General features: G+C 39.2%; 1 protein-coding gene across 1 annotated transcript in view; it reads right to left on the reverse strand.

Moving 5' to 3' along the window:
* The window catches only part of LOC104169011 (hemicentin-1-like), a gene marked incomplete at its 3' end in the record, with an annotated part of 19,604 nt that extends 3,038 nt beyond the window's left edge, over window positions 1–16,566 (reverse strand). Inside the window, exons 1-10 of the mRNA XM_009709813.1 lie at window positions 16,493–16,566; window positions 14,627–14,788; window positions 13,736–13,872; window positions 12,151–12,318; window positions 8,167–8,280; window positions 4,364–4,450; window positions 3,766–3,957; window positions 2,847–3,020; window positions 1,545–1,658; window positions 45–112 (exon numbers count right to left, since the gene is read on the reverse strand). Of these exons, the coding sequence (XP_009708115.1) occupies window positions 45–112; window positions 1,545–1,658; window positions 2,847–3,020; window positions 3,766–3,957; window positions 4,364–4,450; window positions 8,167–8,280; window positions 12,151–12,166 (765 nt within the window). The remainder of the gene's footprint in view (window positions 1–44; window positions 113–1,544; window positions 1,659–2,846; window positions 3,021–3,765; window positions 3,958–4,363; window positions 4,451–8,166; window positions 8,281–12,150; window positions 12,319–13,735; window positions 13,873–14,626; window positions 14,789–16,492) is intronic.
* Between the last annotated feature and the right edge of the window lie 9,526 nt (window positions 16,567–26,092).

Genomic DNA, 26,092 nt, shown 5'->3' on the forward strand with positions numbered 1-26,092 from the left:
GGAATGGCGTGAGCTTCACATTCCAGGGTAAGGCTGTGGTTTACTTTGATCTTCACTTCTTTAGGGGAGAGACCCATCCCTGAGATATCCCCTTTGTTAATGGTGGGTGGAACTGCACAAAAACAGAGGGAGCAACAGGGACTTCCATGACTTATTGGCTTATGCAGCATTTCAAAATTAACTGGACAAAGGGAAATCCTGGAAGATAACCTCAGGGAAAGCAAGTGCATTCCCCCTATAATCTGCCTCTTCCCCACAGCTGAGTTTTTATTTTTTTATATATATATACATGCATTTGAAACTATTTTTAGCATACGTATATATATAAAAATATATAAAACTGTGTTCAACAGTTTTAGACGTGCAAACCTGACTACAGCCTTACCCAGCTATAGCACTTTCTTATGTGTTTGGCTTAAATACTATAAAGTTCAGTGTACTACAGTCATTAAAAAGCACTTTAATGGAAACTAATATTCTCAGAAACATATGTTTGAACTGAAGTCCACATTCAGAGTAGCTGGTCAAAACTCAACATTTCCATTCCACTGAAATCCCAGTGTTGCAAAATCTCATTTCCTTCCCAATCAGAATGAAAACAGAGCATTTCAAAATTCTTAAGCTACCCCCCACCCTGGTCTCATAATATCTTTCAAATTATTTTAAATGCCTTCAAAGCATTTTCCATTCTTTTTTCAACGGGACACTTTAAATTCTCCCTAATGCTTACAGTACCACAATAACTGACAGTTGCAATGGTATTTGGGGGTGGAGGGCTTTATGTTGCTACATAGCCATACTTCAATAATGAACTCTTTTGTCATCTTCTCATTATTCCAAATCCAATGGGGCCTTATTAGGGACTTAGTGTAATTAAAATAACAGCACAGTTACTGTGAAGGAGCAAACCAAACTGCAATTCAAACTAGGAAATAAAAAAAAAAAAAAAGATGAAAAAATCATGCTTGACTGAGCTCTTAAAGAAGAGTTTGAGCATTAAAACAGAGTATTAGGCACAGATGCTTGAAGGACAATGTGCTGACAGGAAGCCTTGAATGGGGAAGCTTTTGTGCATATGGTGTTTTACAGAAGGTTATAAAAATAGTATCCTCCTGTTTTACCTTCCTCAAGAAAGTTTCCCATTAGATGTTACACGTCTCCTCCCCTCTTTTTTTTTTTCTAAAATAGGTTCTTTGCTCATGATTTTCTCTGCTCACATCTCCCATTGTGCTGCACTCGTCCTATTTGAAAATCATTACCAGAAAAAGCACTTCAGAAGAAACTGGAGTTCAGTGCTTCTTAAATGTCTTCCCCTGGGTGGTATAAAGATTTTTAGCCCAACAGCAGTATTTGTAAAAGGATGTGACGGCAAACTTTTCTAGTGTCTTTCCTCAAGCAATGCCATGAGCTAAGGCAGATGTTTGCTAAGCAAAGCTACTAACAAAAATCCTTGTATTCACCAGGATAGGTAACACTGCAAAGGGGATAAAATGGAAGAATGCAAAAAAAAAAAAAATTGAAAAAATTTAGAAGTATTTCCGTACTGTAGACTTTCACTTCATAGTGTTTCAAAGCTTCTCCAGCCTCATTTGTGGCTATACAGGTATATCTTCCAGCGTTGTCCTCCTGCGCATTTAGAATCTGCAGGGTTCGGCCACCTGTCAAAACACATCATTCTTTAATAGCATCTATGTTATACTCTTGCTTCTCAATGATTTAAATAGTTTCTGCAGCATATTTTCAACCCATTGGTCCAAATCTTGCCCTTAGATAAGCATGAAAAACTGATTGCTTACCACCATGTATACTGCGTAATAAATGAACGCGCAATTTGCAGGAGTGCTTTGGATCACAACTCCTGTTGCTTACAGATTCTTGGAAAATTTGCCTATATAGTTCTGTACAAGAAATTTCTTGAAGCTATTTAGCTAGGAAAAAGTGATTTAGGGTTCTGCATTTCATTCACAGAAAAAGGGAAAGGAGGTATAATCGGTAAGACTAAGTGAAAAGGGACTATTCAACATACGGGGCGGATGTGAGCCTCTGAGCTGCCTTTCTGTTTCAAGGCCCTTAACTCCCTCTGGAGAATGGACAGAACCAACAGCCACAGCGCCAGAAGAAGTGTAACCATGAATGAATTGGTAGGATTTAAGACTTTAGGTGGCCTCTACAACTTTGACATCCATCAATTTCCTTCCCATAGTATCCTGTTTATTCATGATTTATATTGTCTGTCTTCTCAGAGATAAGTCACTATTCCATTTGCCTGCAGCTTTTTTCACACCGCATTCCTAGAAATTGTCCCCCCATGTTGTAATTCAATTCCTCACTATCAATATCGACTCATTCTTCCTCTGAACACTTGCAGTTAACAATCTTAAAGTACTTGTTCATCTACATTACTTCAGTGTTACCAGCAAAGCTTGTTCTTGTTTTCCACCTCCATACATGTGCTAGGTAACAGTTCCTCCACTAATTAAAAATGGCAAACCACTAATGACCTGGAAAAATGCCACCTCATTCTTTTTACTAACGTTGTTGTTTATGTCCCTCTCCAACTGATTTCCACACTTAATTTCAAGTTATTGACATTCATTATTAATTTCAATGAACTTCTTTGCCATCATTTAGCTTTACGGAACAAAAGGATAAATACCTGAATACAAATAAAATAAAAGTAAATAATCAGTTAATTGTGAAGCACTTAAAAATATTGGAATGGGAAGTGCTACAAAAGTACAAACATGGCACTTAATAGAAATACATCCTTAAAAAAAATCTGTAACAGGAAACTAAACAATAAAAGAATAAAGTATTATGTTATTTCTCAATAACAAAAAATTTACCTGGCAAAATGCGGATATTTCTGTTTGATTCTAAAAGATTACCATCTTTCAGCCAGGTGATTGTAGCTGGAGGATACGAGTAAGCCTCACAAACCAGCGAAGTTGGGCTGTTGAGGATAACACTGACATCTTCTGCATTTCCATGGCTGTCTGCACCCACAATGGTTGGAGACACTAGGAACAACAAAATCATTAACCAGAGGAAGGATCTCTATGAAAAGCCCATTTTCTGTTCCCCATTCAAGTCTAGGAAGCTGGTTGCAGCCTTAAATAGCTGGGAGGCATTCCTATGAGGCGCACTGAAGCCCAGAACCAGACAACAGTTTTATGTTTTGTCCCAAAGTTGACGGTCAGCCTGTGTCGGTGGAATCCAGCCACCCTTAGCCTTTGTCAAACACAGGTCACTAGAAAGCCAGCCACCACTTCTTGCGTGGCGGCTGGCAGCCCCGTTGCCTGATGATCCTGTGAACAGCAGATCGGTAGGAGGCATGAACCTAGGAAATGAGGATGTGGAAAACAAACTCGGCATTGTTTGCATTTAGTTATGCAATAACTGTCATGAAAAAAAAAAAACAAGCTGCAGATGGTTTCAGCTTTTATGAAGAGATCACAATCTGAACTGCTCTTCAGATAATTCCTTCCTTGAATCACAATAAGTCAATGTGCTGTCCTGCTCACTCCATACAGACAATGTTCTGCTATAGTCCCATGTTTTCCAGCTCTAGATTGTCTAAAGCACAGAACTGCTGTTTCTACTGAACTATTATTATTTATCAGTTACTAAGTTATAAAATTTTAATCGTAGACAGGCAACTTACACATTGCTGTAATTAAAGTACTACAAAATTCCAATGTGATTATCTGATCTTTCCCCCTGAGATGAATATTTTCTCTGCAAGAGCCAGCCCAGCTGTCTTACCAAGCACATTAAGACTGTAACTTTTGCTCTTATCTCCAGCTGTATTGGATGCAATACATGTGTATCGCCCTGTGTCAGTGACTTGAGCATTGGTGATTCGCAGGAAACGCCCACTGGACAGAAACTTGTGATCTTCATCCTCAGTGAGAGATTGCCCATCCTTTATCCAGGTGATCTGTGGTACAGGGTTCCCTTAACAGAGTAAAGAAAAGCACAAATATCAGTTGTTGCAGGATATGCCAAGATTTCTGAAAAACATAAAAATACAGTTTCAGATGCCCTTTTAAAATACATCCTTTAGGGAGGTGTTTTGGAATACACATTCTAAAGTCTTCAAACCTCCTGAAGCAATACATGCCTCCTCTTAAATTCCACAGGACTTTAGAGAAGAAATATCACAACAACTATTGTCTTGGTTACATTTTATACAACTTTTATAAAGAGGAGTATTTAGTCCTGCTATAAGCATCATGGTTAAATTTGAAATTTAAAAATTCCACTAAATGGAAAATTCCATTGAAAACATGCTGTTCAGAATGAATGATAATTGACACCATGGGTTTGATCAGCAAAGATAAGTAATATTGTCTACTTTTACCTATCACTTCACATGTTAGGGTAACTCCGTGCTTCTCTTTCACTTTCACATCTTCCAATTTATTTTCACCCACAATCTCTGGAGGCACTGCAAACAGACAAGAAGACAAGAGCAGTAAGTATTACTTAGAATCATAGAATCATTATGGTTGGAAGAGTTCTCAAAGATCATCAAGTCCAACCGTACACCCAATGCCACCATGCCCGCTAAACCCACTAAACCACGTCTCGAAGCGTCACATCTAAACGTTTTCTGAACACCTCAGGGATGGTGACTCCACCACCTCCCTGGGGAGCTTGCATCCAATTTAAACACAACAAAGACACGCTCAGGCTGTATCTCAGCATATGCTTCCCTTAATCTCATGAATCGATGACTGGCTCAGATCTACCAGAAACAGATCCAGATGCGAGACACTGTAGAGCTAACCTGCCGGGATAACAGATACGCACTCTGTTCTGCACCCCTTAACCATACAAGTCCACGCAAAGGGCAAGAGAGGACCACAGACCCATAAAGTACTCACCTCACTTCGCCTTCAGAGCTAGAGAGATACTCAGGGCGCTGCAAAGTATGGTGTGTAGGGCAACATCTCTGAGTATAGTTAGTAGGGCAATGGTGATGGGCACTTGTTAGCGGGGCCACATTTGATTTGATGCACCATCAGGTTTTATAAGTTTGTAAACAAGTCTGTCACCCCTATTAAGCAGCAAGTGATTTATTTGGTCAAAACCTGTGCTTAAGTTTAAGAGTTGTTTATTTTCCAACAGTAATTGAACAGATTCAATTCTGTTAATTAATTAATTCCAACAGTAATTTCCAACAGCATCTATCTAGAACTCTAGGGAAAGTCTTGATTTATTAAAAAAAAAAAAGAAACACAACACAAAACAGTCAGCTTCTCTATGTATATATCATGTGAGGTTTCTTTTTTCCTTACCAGCATGCTCAAAGGAATACAACAGATTACCACAAGTGGGGGCAGTATAAAGGCATACATGTGTTTTATGCAAACACAGTTAATACCATACAGGTAGGTAACGAACTATATACGTCTAAAGGCATCTTGCTGCAGTACAAACTATATTTCTCTAGGGAAATAGAAGACCATACCCTTTAAAACATCTACCCATCCCCCAAATAGCCAGCTCAATGCAAGGAAACTCTTACTGTATTGCTGACCACTTGATAACATGTTTCTAAATAATCTTGGTCAACAGGACTGCATGGATTCAGGTGCTTTTGGATGAGGGAGGCCAGATTATGAACGTGTGGGTGAGTAGCTGTGGTGGTGAAGAGCTCTGATCAAGTATTTCTTTCAAAGTAGAGGCATTTGTAGATTCAGGCCAAAGGAAAATGGTACTACAAATCAAAGTAGGCATGGAGTGTAACAGGTTGAAAAGGTCTACACTTATAAGAAAGTAAGCCCAATCTCCACGAGATTTTGGAAAGTTTTGTAACAAAAATGCTGGACTAGGGAGCCAGATACTACACTTTAATAATCCTACAAAATGGAAACTTTCAGCCCAGATAAAAGACCTAAAGAGACAGAAATTAAAATACATTCAGCATCTTATTTGTGATCTACCACTGAGTTGGAAGCTAAAGTTTTATAAATACAAGAACCAAGGTAATATTCAGAATTCATTGCCAACCGAGAAAAATAATGTAACACCAGATTTTTGATACTAATGAAGGGTACAAACTAGGGTGAAGAAAAAAAAAATTTGAAAGAGGTTTGCATCTCACTTGACTAGAATGGCAAAGTATTACTTCAGCGTGGCTAAAAGTTGGCCTCTGAACAGGCCACATGGTGAGATGCACGTTAGTAGAATTTAGCATGCAGGAAGATGTGGCCAGTACGGGCACTCACATCAACAAGACAAAGACACATCAACTAGTGAAGGAATTAGATGGGGGAAAATATAACCTAAATTCATAAAGTTCAGGACTTTTAAGTCAGGCCAAAAGTTACTCTTTATAAACAGAGCAACTCATCGCTTTGGCCCCAAAATAATACAGTAAGATGTCAACACATATTAATTTCAGAAATACAACAAAGCCATACCAAACATTTTGTAAATATAGAAATATTATGCTTATTACACCAAGCTCTCCGTGCAAACTGGCTCGCCTGTTGCACCTCCTACAACAATTCAGAGAAACACTGGTGTATCTCTGTACAATTCCTATTTACAGTGAGTTGGTGAATATTCCGTGTCGCTATCAGGCCACATTCCAGTAACTTTCCTCTTGAATGACAAATTACTAGGGAGAGGGAAGAGAAGAATGAACAATAGAATTTTCCACTTAGGCCACTTGAAATCAGCTTCACTGAGCATTTTTCTTCAAGACAAACAAAGCCTATGCAATAGATTCCCAGAACCCTCAAGAACACCCTGCTACTAAAACCCTCCAAAGAAAACAGTAAAACAATGAATACTTTTCAGTGTTTATCCATCTATTCCATTCTACCAGATTACACTTCCATGAGCTCATCAAATAAACATGAACTGACATGAATGCGAGTTATCATTTACAGGCTGAATATGTGTAAGTCAGCTGAAGGCAAGGGAAGCTGATAGTGCTCAGCACCTTAGAGAAAAGAAATGTACAGGAAAATTATATACAGTAATGTTGTAAGACAACCTGCATCAGGCCTGGTGATTATTGATAAAAATAGCAATTAGTTACTAAACCAAAAAGCAGTATTTTCTGGGAAAAATAGTGGTTTTTAGAAATAAGTAACGTGACAAAATTACACGTTAATGATTCCATAGCCATCTAAAGAGCCTGCTGTACCAGTCCTTGTCTAAATACGTTAGCAGGATCACCCACTACCACACTTGGTTTATATCCTTTACAATGCCAAAGGCTCTACTGACTGAAGGTTTCCACTGGATCAGAGATCTCTATTTTGCAAAACCAATTCCAGTGCCAGTGTTTAATTTCCCTGTCAGTCATGGCTCTGCCTTCACATCTTTGTTACAATAGATTATTACCATCATGCCGCTCAGCTATACATATCATAACCAGTGCACACAGTCATGCTGGTTTTAACTCATGAGTATTTTCATATGGGGTTGCAGCTTTCCACATCTGAGCATTAGATGCAACAGATTCACATGAATATCATATGGTTTCCTGGGGTCGTAGTTTTCTTTTGACTTAAACCAGCTTAAACTCAGGCCGGTGCCAAAAGAAATAGCACTAGTGCCCTGACCACTCACTCTTGTCATCTTCCTTTCACCAATATTGGCATGTCTAGGCAGTATGGTGAACCATCAGGGAACTGATGTGCCTGAAAACTAACCTGGGCAGGAAAACACCAAACCCCCACCTTTCCAGATCACCTATAAACTGACTCACCTTGTTCATCACACCCCAGGGAGAGTGAAGCTATGAGCAACAAGAAACAGAAGAGAGGATGGGAGTCCAGCTGTGGGTATCTCCCAGACTTCTATCCAACTGGAATAACAACCTAGCTAAGTCAGTTATACTGACATAGTTCCTTTTCAGAAAAGGAACAAACAAACCACAAAACAGAAGCAGCTGATAGTTATTCCAAAATTATGCCTGAAGAATCTTCATTTAAAAAACTAAACAAACAGCAAATTCACATGTAGAAGTAACTGCTCTTTAAAACCTGATTTTGCTGACCGTGTTATCAAATTAACTTTTTTTTTTTCCCTAACGATATCTCTTTTGGCATAATTTTTTTTTTTTTATTAAAATACCAGTAAAGTATACAGTAGACCCCCTCTCATCTTCTTCTATTGTAACAAAAACTATCACGTACTTACCTAGAACAGAAAGGTCAAAATCCTTCCTCACTTCTCCTGCAGCATTGGTCACTACACAAGTATATCGACCTTCATCCGCTACACTCGTGTGAGTCAAACGCAGCGTTCTGCCCCCTGAGGAGAAAGCCAAAAAACCTACAATCATTAAAGTTCTGCTCCAACCAACATGCTCCCAAATCATCTGTGCTAACGCTTAAGGGGTCTTTTATGGTTTGGTTAAATTTACAGCTGTAAATTTTTTTTAGTGTGGTCTATTTTTTTAACGTGCTTTGTTTTGTTGAAGAAACAGCAAGAGAAAGTGACTGACCTTACTCCTACTCCCATCATTTCTGTACGTCTGCTCAGGCCTTCAGCTCCTCAGTGCTTTTAGATCTGTGCTTAATACTGATCATACTATTCATTCTAGTCAGTAACTTCCAAACTACCCGGACATCTATCTTTTTTTTTTTTTTTTTCCTTTCCTCCCTCTCCAGAAATTACATTTAAGTGAACTTTGAGGCATTCAGACATTTTCTGACAATTTCTAGAGGAAGTCAGAAACCAACTGGAACAATCACTGAAAACTTCAAGCCACATCTGTAAGAGTTTGTGCAGAGCAAATCGAACCTGCTCCATGCAGGGCACTCCAACTACATGCAGGGGTACAGCACACACATAATTCATCGATCAGCACAGACACTTGGGATGTGGCAGGAACACCATGTTTGCAATAGGCAAGATTTGTGCATGTACTTCTCTGCAGGAAATTTTGACAGAATACAGTGTCTCAGATGGCAGGATTTTCATTCACATGAGTACTTTGCTATACTGAGAATCTAGATGACTGTACAGGAAAAATAATCAAGTCTCGTCAGAGGAGGGGGTGAGCATGTGTACACATAAAAATAAGTTTATTTTTATAAACGCATACAAACAGTCCTTAAAGATATTTTCACATGTATAGATAGGGAATAAAATTCCATTCTTCTCTTCTAGCATTTGTATTGATTGTGCTGTCAACAATAAAAACAGCTGACAACAGTACTGGTTTACATGTAATGTTTTAAAAGAACAGATTTCTCTTACCACTATAGCAGAGCAGTTGTCAGAACACATTTGCAGAGGCATGCTAGTTTAAAGGAGGAAGATTTGCAAGTGTGTTTGACCAAAGGACCAAGAATAACCCCATTTTGTCACAGCACAGTGACTTCGTTTTGCTTCCTTTTTGGCAGAGGAACAGCAAAACAAACATCAGTGAGCATTTAAGTGTGAAAACAAATGTGGTGGCCATCCTTCAGCTTTTTCCAGTTTCTCATTAGCAGCTCTCACATTAGCAATCATTACCACACAGTCCGTCCCCTCTGAACTGCGCACCTCCTGCCTGCGCATATCCAGAGGGTCTCATTGTTGAGATACATCTCAGAAATTCCTGTTCCTGGTCATGTACTTTGAAGGAAGAAACTGCTGACCTGGTTCATGGATGTGCCTCTACCCAAGGAATTCTGCCTGCTGGAGGGAGTACGGTGAGACTGAGGAAGACTCAGTCCTTGCAGCCTCATGTCACCCTCGTCCCTTCTCCCATCCACACCGTGAACAAACCATACAAGAAGCAAAACGAAGCAGATACCTGCCTGCAGGAGACACTAACTTTCTCTGGTATCACATACCGTAGCATACCCAGGGCTCCAGGGCTGAGGCAGGATATGATTTTCTACATTTAGCTAAAACTCAGTAAAAGTTTTTCTCCTTCCTAAAGCTAGTATGCAGCTTAGTGCGTGGTCTGCAAAGAAAGCAGATATGGTATGGGGGAATTTTCTTCTTTCTTTTCTAAAGGACATGTAGGAAGCATCATTAAAAGGAAACATCAGCATAGTATCTGAATTAACAGATTAAAAGTTGCCAGCAGTGTGTCCACACATTTAAATCATCTGCAATGCCAAGTATGTTTTCAATCAACAGAACCAAAATCTTGTTTTGGCACAGTATTTTACCTCCTAAATTAGTTGAAGAGGGGGATTTTTTTCCTGTTGTTTTTGTTTATTTACAGCTGTACAAGCACAAATAAAGTTCCAAATGCCATATTGGTTACAGTTCCCTACCACAACATGTAGTTTTCTGAAGAACTGCACAAAACCACAAAGTTTGCTGGAAAACAAAGCACCGAGTTCTGGCCTGTTTCCCTACTCCCACTGAGCTAACATTCAGAGACAATAAACATCTTTTTGTCTCTCATCTTTCCTGACTCTGCAATTGGGATGGTGATATTAGTGTGGGTGCAGAAATCAACAGAAAGAACAGAAACAATCAAGCCTAGAACACATTATTTTTGTTGATGGCAACTTCGAATGAAAAGGAATGCATACCAACTCAGAGAGTCAGATTTATACTGGATAACAGACACCCACTCCTTTTTCCATGCACCATACGTAAAAATGGGAAAGCAGAAGACAGGACTACTTGTAATGTTAAAAGCTACACTGATGAAAAAAGCCCTGAAACAGTTCAGTTTCAAATCCAGTCTTGGTTGAGGTTCTAAACACCTTCCAGTTCCTTTACCTGTGTGATAGTTTTCTTGTGTTTGTTCATGGTGTAGGATGGCTTGGCTTTGCATGGAGGCTATGTCACGGTATTAGAAACTTCATCAAAATGTATTTTCATGAGATTTCTAGCTGCGAGTGGCAAACCCAAGATCAAAGAAACATCTCAGTTGTAACCAGATACTTAAATACTTCTACGCACTCCACAAAGCTGATCCCCAGACGCAAGAAGTCAATGCAGAAGGTATTGCCCACTTGGTACACATTTTCTGTTTGCAATCTCCAGGGCTGCTAACTCAATTTCCTATTGTAAACACAAAGCTTTAACATCGCTGCAGCTGCCAGTCAAGTACTCTCACTTCCCTACGGTATTGCAGGAAGATGGTTTATAGGAACAGGTACTGAGCCCCTCCTATATTGGACATGTGTCTCTCTCAATTACTACTGTCATAAAAAGGCATCTGAATTAGTTCTTCATAGGTTATTCCAGCTTGAAAAATCAAGATCCCCGATGAATTGGCTCTTTTTCTCCACTTGCCTATTGTAAGTTTCTCCAGATCCCTTCCACTAGTCACCTTGCTAAAGCAGCGTTCTGTGCTATCTTTGATGACCTAATTCCAGCTTTTATTAGATGATATTCTGAAGATCAGATTCAGTTAGCTGCAAGACCAGGAAGTATTTACATGCACTAATTTCTGAGGCTCATGAACAGGTTTCCCTTTGGTTTTATACACAGGCCCACAGAAAGGAAAGATGTGTTTTGTTTATTGTCATTTGCATTCATTCTCTCAAAGATTTTTCCTCTTTAAAAGGTAAAATAACTAGGAAGAGACAGAGAAAATTAATCAACTGAGAGAGCTAATGCACTTTACATATTGGCACTGACAAAGCAAGATGTTACCACCTGACATATTTCTGGAAATAAGCATTGGACTAACACACACTAACAGCCAGAATTACGGCTTAATCCGTGTCACAGACGAAGCAGTTACCATGCCTTTGACCCATACGCATAAAGGTTGGTAACAACTTTAAATGTTTCCGTTAGCTATTCACCAGGCACTCCAGCCAATCTGACCCCATTCACTGAAAAGCTTGGCACTGAATAACAGTTTCTCTTCTCTCCTTGTCTTTACAGATTATTAAACCAAATCTGCTTTCATAGAATCATAGAATCATAATGGTTGGAAGAGACCTCAAAGATCATCAAGTCCAACTATATACTCGATGCCACCATGCCCGCTAAACCCACTAAACCATGTCTCGAAGCGCCACATCTAAACGTTTTTTGAACACCTCCAGGGATGGTGACTCCACCACCTCCCTGGGGAGCCCTAACAGTGAAGAAGTTCTTCCTAATATCCAGCCTGAACCTCCCCTGGCACAATTTCATGTGAAATACCTGCTCTATAGATGCAGAGGGCCCTTCACTCCCATCCCTCCCTTTTAATAACTACAGTTGTTTTACCTGAGAGGATTCGCATTGAGTTGTTCACAGTGACAGGCCATCCATACTTGAGCCATGTTATTGATGGCAAGGGAATTCCTGAAGCTTCACAAACCAGAGAGACGGGATTCTTCTCCACAATGCTGATGTTTTCCGGTATCTGCAGGTCACCAGCGATACTTGGGGGAACTACAGAACAAGAGTAAAGAAAAGCTGTACTTCAGAACAAATAGAAATTAAAACATTCTGTCACCCAAATAATAATTCACTGAAGCTAAGATAAGCTTGGCAAGTGAAGAGCTACAAAACGGAGACATTTAATACTACATAGTAATGACAATTTCTTACTGCGCAACTGCATGGAAATATTAGAATTAAAGTCTATCAGTTCTATTACCTTTATTTTATGGCTTAAGATCCCTAGCGAACAACAGTTTATAGCAGTTCTGTCCATTCTATGCTAATTTTAACTTCCAGTATCTAATGAAACACTAGGGAAAATTCTAACACTGACAGAATTACGTACTTTTTCTAATGGAAAGAACAATTCACCATTAAAATAACTACCACAAATTTATTTTTAGCTTTTCTTTGCTAGGGATAAGAATATTCCTTCTTTGGAAGCAGTTCTGCCTTTCATACTTTAGAACATAGAGCCTAGGGTCAAGAACTGACCAACATCCTTCAGCACCCTGAGTAGCTTGAGGACATTTAGTTTCTTTTTACTACCCAGAAGTTTGATAATACAGTACAGCAAATAGTCCAAATAAAAAAAATAGATAAATAAAACTGGTAAATAATTTAGGCCTCTCATTTTCAATAATAATTCCTGTATTTACTTTCACAGTAAAACATGAATATTCTGTGTTCAGTGAAGCATAAAAAAAATCATATGTAAAAGAATTACAGCGGCTGTAAAATAACGTGATGTTCCCATCAATTCTATCAAGTCAGATTATGGAGAAGAATTATAGTTGGAGGTACCATCTTTAAATTCTTCTGATTGCGTAAAATGAGAGAACCTGACAATTAGGCACTTGAGATACTGACTATGCTCAGGTAACGCTCCCCTGGCAGTGGCCACTAGCAGGGCGCTGTCGGTTAAACCTTGTTTCTATCTCCCACAATAGAAGATTTCCCACCATGACGCTCCCTCCAACATTGTATAAAATTATACCACAGCATGGTTTTCTCCTCTCAGGAGATGGAACAACTGGGAGTGGATCGATATTAACAAGGACAGAGGTAAGATTTTAAAATATTCAGGAGTTATAAAATTGGATTTGGATTTTCATAACTGAAACTGCATGACTGATCTGTAACTGAAACCGCATCACATGTAAAGCCTGCAATAGGTACAGGTGGTGCACTTGGCCACACACCTATTTCTTGGATGTCCTTTGGTGAACTTAAAGGTCTAATTTGTTTCTGTTCTGCCTGTCCCATTTTGCACATACTTACCATGAACATTTAAATCGTATTTTCTGTCAGACAGCCCTGCCGCATTGGCAGCAACACAGACATAGCGGCCAGTGTCTGACACCTGGGCGTTTTTCAGTTGAAGAAAGCGACCATCATGAAGTATCGCTAAGTCCCTTCCACTGACCAGCGGACGGCCGTCCTTCATCCACGTTATTGCTGGTTCTGGAATGCCCTGTACCTTGCACTCCAAGGAAATTTCATTTCCTTGGGTGACAACAACTTCTGATGGGTGGCTACCACTATTTAATATAGTTGGCCGAACTACAAAAGAAAAAGAAACAGAATACAGAAGTCAACCGCAAGCTACATTTCAGGATTTTTACCTGCTTCTGAACAGAACAACAATCAAGTTTGCCAGATCAGCATTTTAGTAAAGACCAGTTATTGCAGGTTACTGCTGGCAAATCAGTTAGGGGCACTCTGCAAATCACAGCATTTTCCACAGGACTGAGAAGACATGAGTAATCTCGTCTCCTCACCCTCCACTCCATAAAGTAAAAATGTTTTTTAAAATGTAACTTACAGGCAATTTTTAAAACTCAAACAGGAGAAAAAATTAAATTAAAAAAAGACTGCTCCAAATGTTGTCAATCTCTCCAGATTTTTGAAGATTTTCTCTTTCATGGGATTCTTTAAAAATACCTGCTTTTATTCCTGACCGAAATAAAGAAGTAGCAGCAAATTCTAAGGGAAATCTAAGTTCAATTACTTGTCATCACTGCTATAGTTTGGTGACAAGAAACATTACACTACCTCATGGGGTTATAACCCTGTAATCATCTGGGGTCAAATGCACTTTCAACAGGTATATGCAATGTCTTGGTCAAGCTCCGACTCCAAACTGCTGGAATTCTAATGACTTACCATTTTCCACGGAGTAACCTTAAATTGTCCTATAGATAGACATTACTCTGAAAATCTTGCAGCTTAACTTTACTGTACTGACACCACCTTCATAACGTAACTCTATTGCAGAACTGGTAAACTATGAACAGAATGTTTCACAGTAACTTACTGTATACTTGCAACCTGTATTCTTTCTTTGTACTTCCAGCTACATTTGAAGCAGTACAAGTGTAAGATGCAGCATCAGACTTTTCAGCAATTGAAATTTGTAGCTGTCTGCCTCCAGATAATATCCGCACCCTTCCCGAAAGGTCAGCCACCAGTGGAGAGCCTGCAAGAGACATTCTTTCAGATAAAAACACAGAAAATGGTAACAAGCTTGCTCACATGGTGTGAAGTCCACTGGCTCATTAAAAAAATTACTAAGCTGCACAATTGTCCATTTTAGAACCATTCTATCAGAGTTTTCCCAGACATCAGAAACTTCACATAAGCAGGTTCTGGGGACTTCCCATGTTAATTGCTGACTTCACGACATACAGCAACCTGAGCTAAAGCACAATAACTCTCACCACACTCGCATCCATCCAGAAAGTTCCGGATACTTCCACTGAACAGCAAATTCAACACTTTCAGTAAAATCCAACTCATTGTCCAGTATATAATCGTCTCACCCAACAGAGTCAGTGCTTAGAAACATGTCATTTAGTTTTCCCAGGCGGATCATCTGTGTATTGTGTGTCACACAGCATATGTGCCTAGACTTCTGCCCAGGAAATCCTCAGCAGAAACGTGACAGCAGAATAATATTACTTTCTCTGAGTAAAATTTTCAATCTTGGAGACCTCAGAGTAGGCAACTATCTTCATCTTTACAGGCAGGCTTTGTGACAGAAGGAATACAGCGGCCACTGATAATTCTTACAAGCTGAATTTTCATTTCCCACTTGTGCATTTAGAATCCTCTCTATGAAAAAGTGCATCAAATGTCAAACATGATGAAAAATCTGGCTCTCGAGTAACATTCAAAACTGTACTCATTTCTAACTGTCTTTCTAGACTTTCCGACGGCTTTAAGTTTCCTTTCTGCCATTTAAGTGTCATACAATGACTTTTTGGATTCCAAGAGACAGGGTTTAAAAAGAACTTCATAAGCTTCATTTTCTCTGAAAATTTCATGCATTAGAAAAAGTCTTTTGGAATTCAAATCTGCTTTTTCCACAAGTCAAAATTAATTAAGGTAGGCACATACCACACTGAATTGTGCCATCTAGAAAAACACAGATGAATAGGTGATTGATTAGTAACACAAGAATTACCACACTGGAAGAGTTCAACATCTTATTTTGTCTAATATTCTGTCTCCAACAGTGCCCAAGCTTAAAAGAAGGTGCTAAAATACCAGTTTTTGCCTACTGATTCCTAAGAAGGTGTTTGTCAATGTTATTTTAACCCCTAAAGCAAAAAGGTGTGCAGACTACTCTTAAATATTAAGACGGGATGAGAGAAAGGTTCAGTAAATCCCAAAAGCAATTACTACAACTAGATGCATTTTCATCACTTGGCAATATGCCACATCTGCAAATTTGAGAATAACTCAGACAACACATCTATGTTACGCAGTGGATCACAGGGGAGAGACCCTCAACTCAACACCACAGGATTTCAGAAATCCCTGCTGGCTGGGATCCCACAAATAAGTCTTGATGTTGTCTTGCTGCACCGTGGTAAATAAGCATATTGAGAGAGGTTAAATGCTTCACAGTCCATTTTTAAGTCAGCTCAGGAATCTTTGGACTGTGCTTCTCTTGTACAGCTTTAGGAATAATGACACCTAATCCAAGCAGAGGTGAGTTAGAAAGAAGGGAATAATCTACTACTGTAGTTTATTTTACTCAGTATTAGGACTGTTTAGAAATCTGTGTGCTTGAACTCCTCAAAATGCACCATCTAAAATGTTTACAGAAAAGAAGAAAAACTGTCAGGTCAGAATTATCACATTTGCTTTATAAAACAGACAATGGACAGTTACGCACCGTTTTTTTTCCAGGTAAGACTGGGTGGTGGGATGCCACTAGACTCACATATCAGGCTTACCAAGCTCCCTTCAGTTACTGTCAGTTGAGAGATGTCATCTGAGCCATAAATATTTGGTGACACTGAAAAGAAAGGCCAAATAATTGCAGCATTTGAAACAAAACATTATCAGCCAACAATAAGACCCAAATGACCCTCATACAAATTTGACCCATTATGCTCTGAAGCAATTACAAGGATTGTATTCTTTTGCTGACAACGCAAACCAGACCCTGGGTAGGGAATAACATACTTGCGAATGAGTGCACCTATCCTTCCAGCCTCTGAGGTCTGGTGCATGCATAGGCTCTATTTCTGGATGACTTTTGAATGGACTTCGCAGAACAAAGCTGTTTCCGTGAATTATGTAAACTGACTCCAGCTCTAAGAGCCCGCCTCATTCATGGTCTTAGCTAATAAACCTATAGATATTATCGTTAGGTGGAAAGTGACTTTTAAAATTCAGCCTTTTTTCCTTTGAATTTTTCCTGCATCAACACACTGGCTGCCACATCCAACGGTAAGGACCCCATCCCTTTGATTGTCCTGCGGTAGCAGAGGGCCAGCTCTGCTCTAGAGCTCTGGAACTGTAAACCAGTTGCAGACAAAAGGGACCACTGTTTTCACTCTGATTCTCAAAGTCTTAAAGAACGCCAGTTCAATCACTAGGGAAGGCATAATTGCCTTCTTGAAATCAGGGAATCATTTTCATCAGAGGAAAATAACATAGGTAAAGACCAAAAAAAGTAGAGGAGAATGTAGGCTGAAACTGGCAAATAAAATCTCATTAGTAAATAATTTATCCAGCGTATTTTTAATCCACATGACAGTAGACAGCTTCTCCTGTTGGACCGACACTTCAAACTCTTTATTTAGCAGCAACCAGATGTATGGGTTGCGGAACGGCTGACTGCAAAGGGCTTTATTGTACTGTACAGGCTTCAACCTTTTATTTCTCCTGCTTCTAGTCAAAAAGTTTGTGCTATTCTTGACAGAGGCACATCTTACATTTAACACATGGGCTGGCTCTTGGAACCAGAGTTAGCTCTCGGGATCTCACCAATCCTCAGAAGGATACATTTTCTGGATTTAAAACTTAAAAATATGGCAAGCAGGACTTTTGGTCCCTGGGTGTAAACAAAGACTCTAATTCTAAACAGTCATCCACAGATGACTTTCACAGGCAATTTTTGGTTTCTATTAAGTTTATTCCATCAAAGCTGCTAACTACCAAAGAATTATCCCTCCTCGCAAAATCCTACTGCAACGCTCTCGCTGCACAAAAGAACAAATCTATATCCCTCCAGCAGCAAAAGTCCTCTGCAACACCACAAATCTTACAAGTCTGGGGAGGGAGAGATGAGAGCTGAAGATGACATGCACAGTAAATGGGTATATGCGTTAGCACAGGAAAATTGCATGGTACTACAATATCCACCTCTAATTTAAATATCAGGAATGTTTCTTTTTAATAAATGATGACAGAATTCTGTACTAAAAATTGTAGTTTTACCTTTACAAACCCTGCTAGATAATTCTAGTCTTGTGATTTCAAAGCAAGAAATTAATTTGTAAGAGCAAAAGAAGGCACATTTCAATTCGCATATGGGGAGAAAATGATGGTGCAGAAAAAACACTCAAAATCAATTATTAAAATAAATGTCCTAAGCCATATTCATCATCTAGCCATAGAAAAATTTTACTAAAGCTATTTTTACGATTCAGCACTGATAACTTTGTAGATCATATAAAGCTAGGTAAACCAGCTTTTATTCATTTGAATTTCCATGCTTCAGCATTTTAAAAAGTGGTTACTTTTAATGGCATTGGAGTGCACAAATAGGAGCTATGGATACAAAAGCAGTTAGTTATAGCTCTAAACTGCTACCACGCATGCAAACCGAGCCTGACAAAGGCCTACAAAGTAGCTGGTATTAATTTAGAACCAAGCCAAAGCAATTTGAAAAATGCGTGCACTTTCTTGGGACTGTTAAGCTACAGCAAATATAATAACATCTCCCTGTGTGAACCTCAGCTATTAAATGTTTATGAACTACAGAGGATTTCAGTGTCACATCATAATTTCGCTCTGAGCTCCGTTCCCATTCCTGGAATAAGCTTAATAAATCTTACCCCAAATATTGACATTATAGTTCTTTTCAGTTTTCCCAGCAACATTTGTCGCTTCGCAAGTGTAACGGCCAGTGTCCTGTACTTGAGCTCCTTCAATCTAGGAAGAAAATGAAAACTGGATTTCTTCTTCTTACGTTGTTATACATGAAACTTGCAGGGAGAGGTTGCTCAGGTTTCAATTTTTATTTTTACAACTGTCTCCCTAAATTATTAATAATACAGTACCACTTCTGCAAAATCTATACACAAACATCCAGGTGTGGATCACCGACCTCCCTCCTCACCCACTACACTCTGTTGCACCAGAGGGCCTAACGCTATCCAGTCTGTAATGGGCATTTCACGCCTTCATGGTGGTTATGCTCCCCAGAAAGCAATCGCCAGCGGAGCCCGATTGCCCAGTTTACCTTCAGTACACTTCCATCTTCAGAGATGCTAAGACCTGGCTTCTTCAGCAAGGGTCGTCCGTCTTTGAGCCACGTCAGCACGGGCAGGGGGATAGCATTGCTTTGGCAGAGCAGCTCCACTGCTTGGCTGATGAGCACCGAGACATTTTGTTCCTCTCCCATGATGTTTGGTGGAACTACAGGAACAAAACAAAACAAAACAAAGGACCTTTGGGCACTGCAGACTTCCCAGAGTAAACACACTGTGGAGTTAACAGGCTTCACTTAACAAAACAAAAGTGACAGTTACTACCTTTCTAACACACAACTTAAGTTTCCTTTATATCGCAAAAAGCACCGGAGTAATTTTTGTTATTTACAGAATATCCTCTACATAAGATACATGCTAGTGAACTATCAGCTACAGAGAAACCATGCAGATAAGTCAAGACTAGCAAAAAAATACTTGAAATACAGCTAGAAAGGAAAATCACCAGTATATAAAGAATGGGGAAAACCTGCTAGAAAGAAAAAGAGCTGATGAGTGAAAAGGCTCACAAGATAATAATCAGACCCAGAAGATGAAAATGTCTTAAACTGTTCCAGATAGTGTCAAGACAGATACTTGGCTTTAAGGAGAACTCTGACTTTTAAGAAGAATTTTGTCCAGAGATGGTCAAATACAGAAGACAGAATGAGAACTTACATGGTTGCAGCCAAGTGAGTGGGTTAAGGACTTAATCATCAAGTCATAATTTACAATTACTTTATTGTCTACCTGTTTTGTGTGGTATCTGCTAGCTAGTTATTGCAATTGTTGGCACTGAGCACTATATTTAGATTCCTACTCCAGTTTCACTGATAACCTTATTATTACACTATCATTTCCAAATTATAAGGTAGAAAAATCAGCTTTTGGAATGAAAGTTTTCTACGTAGAACAAAAGAAAAATGTTTCTGGACATTTACATTGAAACTCATTAGCTGTTCTTCAACAGTGTCAAGATTTAAGAAAACGCATTTTTTGCCACTATTTTTAAAATTATTTGTGTTTCCACAGTCAGAAAAACAAAGCAATTGAGAAGGCAACTGAGAACTAAACCTTGGAACACAGCAAGTCAGCAATTTTCCATGGGGTAAGTGTTTACTGCTGGAGTCCAAAAGAACACAGAGGAAATATTAGATTCACAAGATGAGCTTTAAATTAGAAGATTAAACACCGAAAACCGTTTACCATCTATGGTTTTGTAACAGTCTTCATGATCAAACTGAGTGTCCTTTGGTAACGGCACGCTGTACCGTCGGTCGGAGGAAGTTTTCTGAGACTCTTCAGGCAGCTTTGAGTTGTTGACAGAACGTTGCCACATTAAGAGTTTTAAAGTATTTCAGTGGCAGACACAGGCTGGCTTGGAAAATGGCAAGAGGCTATCGTGCCCTGCACTGCTGCTGCTGCTTACCACCAGCTCTCTACCAGAGGCTCCCTCTCCTAGATCAGAGGCAGTGGGACAGAACTTGGACACGTTCATCATGCAGACCACGGCAAGTCAGGTCCTTCCATCTGCATCATTAACACAGGTAACTATAGCAAACCGCAGAGAGCAGAAGTGATTTACTGGGCTGCTCAAGCACAATCCTGAAGAGAATTCCCATTCATGCCCTTAATGGCATACATGTTCTTAAACCCTTAAAACAACCCATAGGGATTCCCTTTCCTTTGTTGTCATTTAAAAACGTAAAGCATGTTCATTGTAAATTCTTGACATTCATGCAACATTAGATCTGCAATTAAAAGATTTACAAGATCAAAACTCTCCTAGCAAGATTTACTTTGTCTGGTTTACATGTATCCAGTGGGATTTTTTGCTTGTTGTGTACTAAGACTATTCAGTCTGCCCAAAAAAAGTGGACCGTGGTCAAACACAAGAACCTTTATTGTCGCATTCCCTTCGCTTTTTAGATTTGCAATCCATTACTCCAGAAATTGCATGTCTGATTGCACAAAATATTGAGGTAAGAAGAAGGGAAGCAGTGGGACTGCCTGTGAGAAATATTCTGGGCTTCACACTCTGAACAAACAGATACTAAATTAATTAGCACACACGAGATTATAAAATGTCCCAAAGTGGTACTCAATAAACCAGCGATACAGTTCTCAAGATGTTCTGAAAAATAACATTAACAATAAAGCTTTGTTTTTCTTGCACAGGAATTATTAAGCAGAGCAGCTGATTTCACAGTTTGGAAATAATTTAGGGAAAAGTCTGGTCTCGGTGGATAAGAAATATAGTAACTGAAAAAAAAAAATAAATCTGTTTATCTTACTTTCTTTGTAGAATTCACAAAGGCCCAGATTCTTTACAAGTGTTGTGGAACTGCAAATTGGAAGCTGATCCATTACTGCAGAAGGCAAAATTATTTCCAAATACTTTTCCACCAATAACTTTTCCTCTCAGCTAAATGAATTGCAATGTGTTCAAAAGGAAGCTGAGTTTATGAAACAGAGACAGACACTAAAGTATTTGTTTCTGAAGGAACAGGGTTTAAAATTGCTCATTATGTTACCCAGATTGTTCCAACTCCTAGACTGGCTCAGAGCACCACACATTTCTAAACATCTCCACTCCAACTGCACTCCAAATTATTTTCCTCCTGTGACTTCTTAATTAGATTACCCATATAAGGCAAGTCCTAAGAGTAATAGTACTTTTTGGTGACAGCCTCACTCAAGATGGCCCTGCAGCTGAGCTCAACTCTGGCCAGCTTCTAATACAACAGTAATTTTAAACATACGGTTCCTCACTCTTTTCATTTCATCTAGTTAAAATGGACAGAGATTCCAGAAAACAAGAGAAACAATCAATATATCCATGCCACTTGTGTGGTTACGTATACATGCATGCCTGTCCTCAAACTCCAAAAGGGACCTTGATATTCCTTGCTCCAGACAGCAAATGTTCCAGCCCATTAACCTTGAGCTTGCTTGCCAACAGAGTCTTGACTCTCTGAACTGCCCCTTGCAGACACAAAAGCAGCCAGGACTCAAGTCACTTGTGAGTATCCTAACCACACTGCATTTGCAAAGAAGTCAATTCTGAATGCCAAACTTAAAACCAAATAACCTGGCCAGCTGTCCCTATTCACCTTAGAAAACATCCAAACTTCCAACTTCTCTTGCAAGATTTTCCAGACTTCTGCTTACCATTGCCATAAAGCTACAGATTGGCAGACCCAGAACAGTTCTCTCTCCATTGACCTACTGAAAGCAGAAGCAAAACCACAAAGGTTCTTCAATTCCAAACCCCTCTCTCCGCATCTGGTACCATAAAATTTCTAAAACAAATGGCAAATCATTGTTCATCCTCATTCCACTGAGCTGTCCGGGGAAAATTAAAACTTGTTACACTCAAACTCCCTGGCATTCCTCCTGGCAGTATGTCATGCTCTTTGGTATCTGCACATCACCAATGATCTCTAAGAATGCAAAGTGAAAAGGTATCTTATACAAGTTACAAAAAATCAGGATAAAGCTCATACAAGTTACAAGAAATCAGAAGGAAGGATTAACTTACATGAGTTCAGACAAAAAGATTTCAGAATTAACTGATTGATATAATTTGAAAAACTGACAAAGTACAGAAGAGATATTTCCTGCTTCTTGAAAGAGACAAAGTTGACCAGTTGGGCTCAATACAGCGTCACCATGAACACTGAAAAACTCACCACCATTTACGCAGGCATAGCAAGGCTTGAGAACGGAATGGAAACTGGAGAGCTGTATGGCAAACTCACATTGAGTTGTTTTGGTTCAATAAAGTCAACTGAGCTCTGGCCCCAACAATATGTTTTGCCTGTGGGATCTACGTGTTTTTTACACAAAATACACCTTCTCCTATCGTTTATAAATAAGCCTTTATGTATTAAACTTGTACATTCACTGTTGCAGCTACATTTCTCCAAGGATACACAGAAGAACATACTTACATACTTTAATACATGTGTGCATATATATCCTTTTGCTCACATGTGCACACCTCCTCAGCACTTTGCCTTCCATTACAGGTTGGAACCATTTTTATTCAATGTTGCTAAAGGTCTGGGTCACAATGTGTTTAATTAAAGCTCCATGAACAGTTCTCATGACCAAAAAAATCAAAACAGAAAAGTGCAGAGATTGGTCAGAAAATCTCACCATAAACTCTGAGATCAATCTCTCTTTGGCTCTCGCCCGCAGCATTGACTGCAACACAAGTGTATTTTCCTGTGTCACTGATCTGAGCGCTAGTCAATGCCAAGACTCGGCCCCCAGACAGAACCTGCAATACAAGTATGACATATTCAGAATACACGCCTCCATGTAAAACACAAGCAGAGAGAATTATTAGGTTTCATTTCAAAATTGAATACTTGTTTTGCCACTGCTTCCCACCATCTCTCTGCTTCCTACACTCTCCCCTGCATTCTGTTGTTCTCTTTCGATCGAGACTTGCAAAAGCAGAAGTCTAACTTCATGCAAGTCCATAGGGAACTCCTGGCATTCGCAAGTCTTTGCAGGATCTGGACATTCCTCCCTCTTAGCAGTTTCAAACATTCTGTCACACCTTTTGTCTGTGCCCTGAGTTGTTCCCATAGTATACAAATTTCTCCTCTTTCCTTTGAGGTCATAAAATTAGCTTTCAAAAAGCAACCATGCCCTCTCGTTTTAACTTTGAAATATCTCGTTAATATCAGCGGTTGGTCTTTTTTTCTGAATTAACATTTTATGTAATGAGATATGACATGATTTTGAGTTCTATGGATCTCTTCAGCACAGGAATACGGTTCAATTTCCTCTTCTTGCCACTAAGTGAAAAATCTGTTGATGGAAACTCTTACCTAGTATGAAATCAGTTGAAAGGACCATCTTATTTCAATATATCTGTATCTTCCACTTCACACAGTAATTACTGGAGTTAAACTTGCACCAATAACCTAGAGCAAAAGGTCTTATACTTTCATTCCAAATCCTCTAATTTATTCTGTTCCATTAAACTGCACCGGCTTAAAAGTCTCCTACCACAACAGGAACCAGCACAGATAGCAGGATTTGATCCCAGTACCTGGAGTCCATCGCTAAAGCTGGAAACAGGGCTACCATCTTTTAGCCATGTCAGAATAGGTGCTGGGATGCCTCTTGCTTCACACTCTAGTCGCACTAGATTATTAACCACCACTGTCACCATGTCACTGCTGCCAGAGATTGATGGTGGGACTGAAAAGAAAAAAAAAAAAAAAAGGAGAAAACAAAGCTGTAACAGTTACATAAGAGTATTAATCAGAATGAGATTAAATGGGTCCCTTACTTTTGGACGTTCTTTCTCTTTCTGCAAGGCTCTACACATTGTTGGAAAGATTTCTCACGTTACTCCTACTGAACTCTTGTCATTTGTTTGCTCTGTGCCAAATCCCGCTCTTTCCTTGCATAAGCAGTCAGATAACTTCAATGAAGCTACTGTGAGCAAGGTAAGCAGGTCTGAGCTCACAGCCTGGAGGACAGCTGCAAAACCCAGGAACCATAACATAAAACCAGAAAATATTCCCTCAAACTTTTATAATATTCCATTTAGGCCTCGTGAAAGGCATTAAGAGCACCAGGGATTAGAGAAAGCCGTTTCTCATATAAACTGCATAAAGCAAATACATACACGGAGTGATAAATTGGCCTTGCAGAGCATATGTGAACATTCACCAGATTAGGCTGTATAACATCTGCCTGTCTGATGGTAAAAAACATCTTAATGGATCATCTCAAAACACTTGCTATAGGTATACAGTCTAGCAAATTTTGTAGAGCTATGTTAAAAAGGAAGAGAAGAAGTATTAAAAAAGGAAGATGTTTCATTTCTCAGGAGAATCAAAAAAATTCTATTTGCTCCTACCACTAATAACTTAGTAACAAAGCTTTAAAGCCAGGATCAATACAAAACTTAATACTTGAAGTCACTCCCAGAAAGAGATGAGAATGGTATGATCTACTCATACGTATCCTATGTGAGGATAAATTCCGTACTGAAAATAAGATTGATTAACAAATTCAGCAACCTGTAACAGCCTGTAACTCAGGCCACCTACTCTTAGATAAATTCCACTAATAGCAGAAACAGCAGAAAAAAAGCAAGTGTGATTTTATAATCTCTTTCTCCCCACAAACACGCACACATTTCCCCTATTTTACTACAATAGCATCTCTTGTTCTCAAATGTCTGAAAAAGTTCTAGTGGTGAGAAAGAAGCAGAAAAAAGTCTTAATACAATGAAATCATATGGTTCTACTAAACTGGAATTCAACCTGCTTCCTTCAGTAGGCCTGCCTAGTTTCATTTAACATTAAACCTGCAGATATCAAGCATTGCTCTTAATGCAAAAATGATCTGATAATTTCTACCATGCTTACTGCATCCACACCGCTATTTACAATGGAAGCTGTTGAATATGACCAGTAAGCGACCGACATAGCTGTTCATTCACAACGCCAACTGCCATGCAGAAATCCAGAGTAGGCTTTCAGTAAATGCAGCACAACTTTCTGTACTTGACACATCATAGTCTGTTCTCCATTAAGTAGTCATTCTTGCTTTCACTATTAAGAGGGGAAAAAAAATCTCAAGTTCTCTCTTCTCAGACTCATAAACTCTAAGTAAACCAGGTGACAAACTTGTTCACAGTAAATTCATAAAGCACTCCATTGTAAGCCTGGCAGGACACAAGCTAAATTAAGTAGGTTCATGGATAGGTGTTTCACCTTCCTTTGAAGCAAGTAGTTCTGGCTGCCACTGCATATATTCTGTTCTGGAAGGGGAAACAATTTTATGCATCTGAATCTGAAAGTATTAGTACCCTAGAAAACTCCAGACACACCCACTGAAATTCTGCCACCCATAAAAAGACACACGGATACTTACGAGTTATTTTTCATTTTTCGGTTTCACCACAATAATGACCTTGGCTCTAAGTATTTCCTGGGAATTAATCATTGGGTGGGGTTACCTGCCTTTGACCATGTCTT

The sequence above is a fragment of the Cariama cristata genome, unplaced genomic scaffold (assembly GCF_000690535.1).
Source record: "Cariama cristata isolate BGI_N322 unplaced genomic scaffold, ASM69053v1 scaffold9921, whole genome shotgun sequence".
NCBI lineage: Eukaryota > Metazoa > Chordata > Aves > Cariamiformes > Cariamidae > Cariama > Cariama cristata.